The sequence below is a fragment of the Orycteropus afer genome, unplaced genomic scaffold (assembly GCF_000298275.1).
Source record: "Orycteropus afer afer isolate SDZICR_OR568_19922 unplaced genomic scaffold, OryAfe1.0 scaffold00109, whole genome shotgun sequence".
Taxonomy (NCBI): domain Eukaryota; kingdom Metazoa; phylum Chordata; class Mammalia; order Tubulidentata; family Orycteropodidae; genus Orycteropus; species Orycteropus afer.
This window is the reverse complement of record NW_006921696.1, coordinates 3,451,471-3,457,069: the sequence shown is the minus strand read 5'-3', so window position 1 is coordinate 3,457,069 and position 5,599 is coordinate 3,451,471. Positions and strand designations below refer to the sequence as shown.

Here is a 5,599-nt window from a genome sequence, read left to right as displayed (position 1 = left end):
ACTCTTAGAATGTTTATGCTATTTTCATTACCTATTACATCTTTATCCATCATGTGCCCTGTAATATCTTTATACTTATTTTTATACATTTTTAATTTATAAAGCATGAAGGACATGACTAAAATTATAAACAAAAAATAAACTGGTTCTTATACTTGCCCATAAAATTATTTTTCATTGTGGTCTTTTTTTCCCCTATGTACAGCTTCCAGTTATTGTCTAGTGTCCTTTCCTTTCCATCTTATATATTCTCTTTAGCATTCCTTTAGAGCAGGTCCCGTAGTTATGACCACCTCTCATCTATCAGTTCATTGTACTATAGTGCCTTGCCTGTTTTTGTGATGCTGAAAGCTATGTCTCTAGTATTTCAAATACCAGCAGAGTCAACCATGGTAAAGTTTCAGTGACCCTTCCAGACTAATACAGACTGGAAAGAAGGACCTGGTAATCTACTTCTGAAAAAATTGGCCAGTGAAAATCTTGTGAATAGCATTGGGATATTGTTTGATATAGTGCCAGAAGATGAGCCCCTCGGGTTGGAAGTCACTCAAAATACAACTGGGGAAGAGCTACCTCCTCAAACTAAAGTCAGCTTTAATGACATGGATAGAGTTAAGCTTTTGGGACTTCATTTACTGATATGGCGTGACTCGAAATGAGAAGAAAGAGCTGCAAACATCCATTAATAATTGGAACATGGAATGTACAAAATATGAATCTAGGAAAATTGCCTCCAGTCTCGCAGTAACACGCAAGCCACCACAGTATGACATACTGACAGACAAATGTTTGGGGAAAAGTGGAAGTTTTTAAAAATGAAAAAGAACACTTGAAGATTGATGTCCTAGGCATTAATAAGCTGAAGTGGACTGGTATTGGCCATATTAAATGGGACAGTCATATGATCTACTATGCAAGGAATGACAAGTTGACAAGAAATAGCATCATATTCACCGACAAAAAGAATATTTCAAGATCTATCCTGAAATACAATGCTATCAGTGATAGAACAATACCCATATGCCTACAAGGAAGAATCAGTTAACATAACTTCAAATTTATGCACCAAAAACTGATGCCAAAGATGAAGAAATTGAAGACTTTTACCACCTTCTTCAGTCTGAAATTGATCAAACACACAATCAAGATGCACTGATAATTACTGTTGATTGTAATGCAAAAGTTGAAAACAAAGAAGGATCAATAGTTGAAAAATATGACCTCAGTGATAGAAATGATGCCTTGATGATAGAAATAACCTCAGCAATAGAAATAATACCATCGCAAGACCAATGACTTATTCATTGGAAATATCTTTTTTTAACAACATAAATTATGATTATATACCTGGATCTTGCCAGATGGAATACACAAGAATTAAGTCTACTACGTTTGTGGAAAGAGATAATGGAGAAGCTCAATATCATCAGTTAGTATAAGGCCAGGGGCCAATTTCAGAACATACCATCAATTGCCCATATGCTAATTCAAGTTGAAGCCAAAGAAAATTAAAACAAGTCCACAAGAGCCAAGTATGACGTTTAGTATAGCCCACCAGAATTTAGAGGTTATGTCAAGAATAGGTTTGGCACATTGAACACTAATTTCCAAAGATCAGACAAGTTGTGGGATGATACAAAAGGACATCATTTCATATGTGAAGAAAGCAAAAGGTCATTAGAAAGACAGAAAATACCAAGAATACGTTGATGTTCAACCATTTCAAGAGGTAACATATGATCAGGAACTGGTAGTACTGATATAAAAAGTATAAGTTGCACTGAAGGCATTGACCAAAAACAAGGGTCCAAGAATATATGGAATACAAATTGAGATGTTTCAACAAATGAATACAGTGCTGGAAGCACTCATTGTCTATGCCAAGAAATTTGGAAGCCAGCTAACTGGCATGCCAAATAGAAGAGTTCCATACATGTGCCTATTGCAAAAAAAAATGATCCAACAGATGTGGAAATTATTGAACAATATTATTTATATCACCTGCAAGTGAAATTATGCTGAAGATAATTCAAAACTGGTTGCAGCACAAGCAGAAGATCATGTGGAATATGATCATGCAGAAGTTTGTGATCATTAGTCATTAGAGCAATGCAAGTCAAAACAATGATGAGATATCATCTTATGCCAGTATTAACAGCAAAGGTCAAGAAAACAGAAACCAACAAATGCTGGTGAGGGTGGGGAGAGACTGAAACACTCATACACTGCTGTTAGGATTATAAAATGGTACAACCATGTGGAAAGTGGTATGCTGCTTCCTTCAGAAGTTGGAAATAGAGAGAGACAAGTATTGATTTGGGCAAAGGGAAAGGCATTATACCAAAAGCGAGTGACCAACACAAAACACTAAGGAAAAGGAAGACAAAGAGAGGTGCATAAAAGGTACAGACAACAAAAAGAAACACTCCCACATATACAATACTGCATTATCAGTAATAACAAACATTAACCTTCAGGTAGATACATAGATATATAGGCTGAATGGTCAGAGATGTCTAGGCAAAAGGAAATATACCCATGACCATATATAAGTTTGGCAGATGATATTTCTACAACATATTTGTATGTGCTGTAAGAATGTTCATATAAATAGACTAACAAGGCACAAATTTATGATAACTTCTTGGCCACAGCTAACCACCCTGAAGGAGCAAATTGTTGGGCTTGGGACTATGGTTGCAAGGACGTCAAGCTCAAATGACATAATATGCTACACAAAAACATTGTTCTACATCCTAATTTGGTGAGTAGCAACTAGATAGCAAGTTTCTATCTAGATACAACAATTGGTCTCACCTTGTCCGGAGCAAAGAAGAATGAAGGAAACAAAAAAACCATGGTCCAGGGGACTAGTAGACCATGCAAACATTGGCCTACATGACCTTGAGACCAGAAGAAGTAGATGGTGCCTAGCTACCACTGTCAACCACTCAGAAAGGGATCAGAGCAAGAGATCCTGGATAGAGTGGGAGGTAAATGTGGACCAAAACTCAGTATCATTTAAAAAAAAAAAAAAAAAGACCAGCCTTACTGGTCTGATAAAGATCAGTGAAACTCCTCAGACTATGGCCCTCGGTCACCCTTCATGCCTGGAAATGAACTCATTCCTGTGGCTTCTAGCCAAACAATAGACTGGCATACAAGGTGAACATTTCTATCAGGTAGATATACTTCTTAGAACAATCGATCATGGGAGATCAGAAGGGCAGTATTTGCACAGGCAGATAGCTCAGGGGACAAGAATCCATAGGAAAGAAGGACACAGGGAAAAGGTAACCATAGGGAGGAAATAGGAAGAAAGCTGTTACATTATGGGAATTGCAATTAATGTCATGAAACAAAATGTGTATGAACTGCTGTATGGAAAACGAATTTGCTCTGTAAACTTTCACCATTTCAGTTCTCAATTTATACTGCCAATAACTATTCATGTAAATACACTGTTTAAAATGAAGTTGATTTTTTTTCTATTTTCAGAACACTTTTCTTCAGGAAACAGTGCGTAGAGAGTGTGAAGAACGCTTTGAATTGACGGAGGCTTTGAGTCAAGCCAGAGAACAGCTCCTAGAGCTTAGGAAGCTCAACGGAAGATTACCGTTGTCACCGTGTTCCCTCAGCCAGGGCAGCCTAACCTCGTCTGCTGCAGCAGTTAATAATCATGGAGAAAAAAGCTTTGCAAGACTGAACTCTGAAAAAGGAGTCAAAATCCCCAGCCTGCAACAAGTGTCAAAACCCACCATTTCCCCAGAGCAGTCCAAGAGGATGGTCAGCTCAAGTTTGCCTGTTCTCCCTCAACCACATCCTCCCAGGGGTCTTGCATCTTCAGGAATTGAGACCAGACAAAGACTTACTGCCATTCTTCGGAGGAGGCTGAGTCAGCAATGACTGGCCCCAAGACAGGAGGCCAGGGACAGGTCCAACATATGCACAGTCTTTTACAGAGTGCCATAGACTCCCTGTAACTGAGTTGACAAAGATTGAATTATTGTCACAGATCAAGAACAGGGGTTGAAATACATGTCTAGGGGTAGTTTTTAAAAAGTAAAAATCTAAAAAATTGTACAGTCACATTTTCCAAGAGGCCTTTGAAACCGTCACAGAGAATCAAGTTGTTGGTAGCCCAGGAGGCCAGTTCTACATTGTCTATGTATTTTGTATTGTATATGTTTAGATGTGCTCTATGAATATGCCCTTTTAGAGATCACAGCTAAAAATTTTCACCCATAGGGTTTTTATCATTTTCTTGTACCATTACAAGCAGATATATTTCCATTAAAAAAAAAATTATATTGGTTTTGTCGGTATTTGTTCATTTGTTTGTTTAGCTGAATAGATTAAATAGATACAATATATGCTCCAAAGAAAGAAAGAACATGTTTTAGTCCTCACTTAGGTAATTTCCAAAATGCTTAGTTCGAATATTCAGAGTTTATCATCATCATCATGAAAAGCTTTTCTGCACCTAACAATCTACTGGTTAATCTAATTCTTTTTAGTCTAGGTCAGAAATAATGATAGATATTGTCTTCAGGAAGACAGTCTTACCTGTAAGGCTGGGAATGTTCTAGACTAGTAAAAGGGACAGCAACTCTAATTTAAGGAAGAGGTGGCTTTCTTTTCATACTACAGGATTACTTTAGAAAACAGCTTGGCCATGAAAATATCACTTGGTATATATTTTCTATATTGCATGGTTTTTGGTACAAGTAGTTAGGCTTTGATTTGAACTTGTATTCTCCAGCTGTTAGGAAGAGAACTAGTTGAAGGCAATTTAGTAAAGGTACATAGAGTTAATTTGGGATTCCAATGTAATTACCCTTGAAAATGGGCAACTGGTTAACATGTGTTCTATTTTCAGGGTGAAAAAGTAAAACCAGAAACCAGATCAGCTGTTTTGTATCTAAAAGCTTCAGGCTTCTCTTTCTTAAAACACAATTCTTTACCTTAAGCTACTGTTCATATTTTTTTTTTTTTTCTTCATCTAATAGAAGTATATTTTTCTTTTAATTCAAAATTCACTGCTGTCAAGTCAGATCTGACTCATAGCAACCCCTCCTTGGGTTTCTGAGGCGGTATCACTACAGAAGTAGATCACCCAATCTTCCTTCCGAGGAGTGGCTAGTGGGTTTGAACCACTAGCCTTCTGGTTAGCAGTCAAATGCTTTAGGCACTACACTACCAGAGCTCCTATTTTTCTTTTAAGACAGGCTTAAATCCTCTATCTGACTGCATCGTGGACATCCAGCCTTCCTACTCCTGGATTAAAATGATAGAAACTCATATAAAATATAGCACACAAAACTCTCTGCTATTTGGCTATAGTAGCCGGCCAGAAGAGCGGGAGAAAGGGGTAAAACCCAGTCACTAGTGCTCAGACGGCTCCCTTGTTACCCTCCCGAGAGGGACCGGGTCTCCTGGAGCAAGGTAAGCACGGGCAGGCTGGTGCTTTCTCACTGATCTGCACTGATCACTTTCCCTTGTTACCCTCCCGAGGGGGACCGGGTCTCCGGGAGCAAGGTGAGCACGGGCATAGCACAGAGTAGCAGGCCAGAAGAGCAGGAGAAAGGGGTAAAACCCA

General features: G+C 38.3%; 1 protein-coding gene across 1 annotated transcript in view; it reads left to right on the top strand.

Moving 5' to 3' along the window:
- LEKR1 (leucine, glutamate and lysine rich 1) overlaps positions 1-3,906 on the top strand; it is a 332,736-nt gene extending 328,830 nt beyond the window's left edge. Inside the window, exon 12 of the mRNA XM_007943551.1 lies at positions 3,499-3,906. Within this exon, the coding sequence (XP_007941742.1) occupies positions 3,499-3,906 (408 nt within the window). The remainder of the gene's footprint in view (positions 1-3,498) is intronic.
- The last annotated feature ends 1,693 nt before the right edge of the window (positions 3,907-5,599 follow it).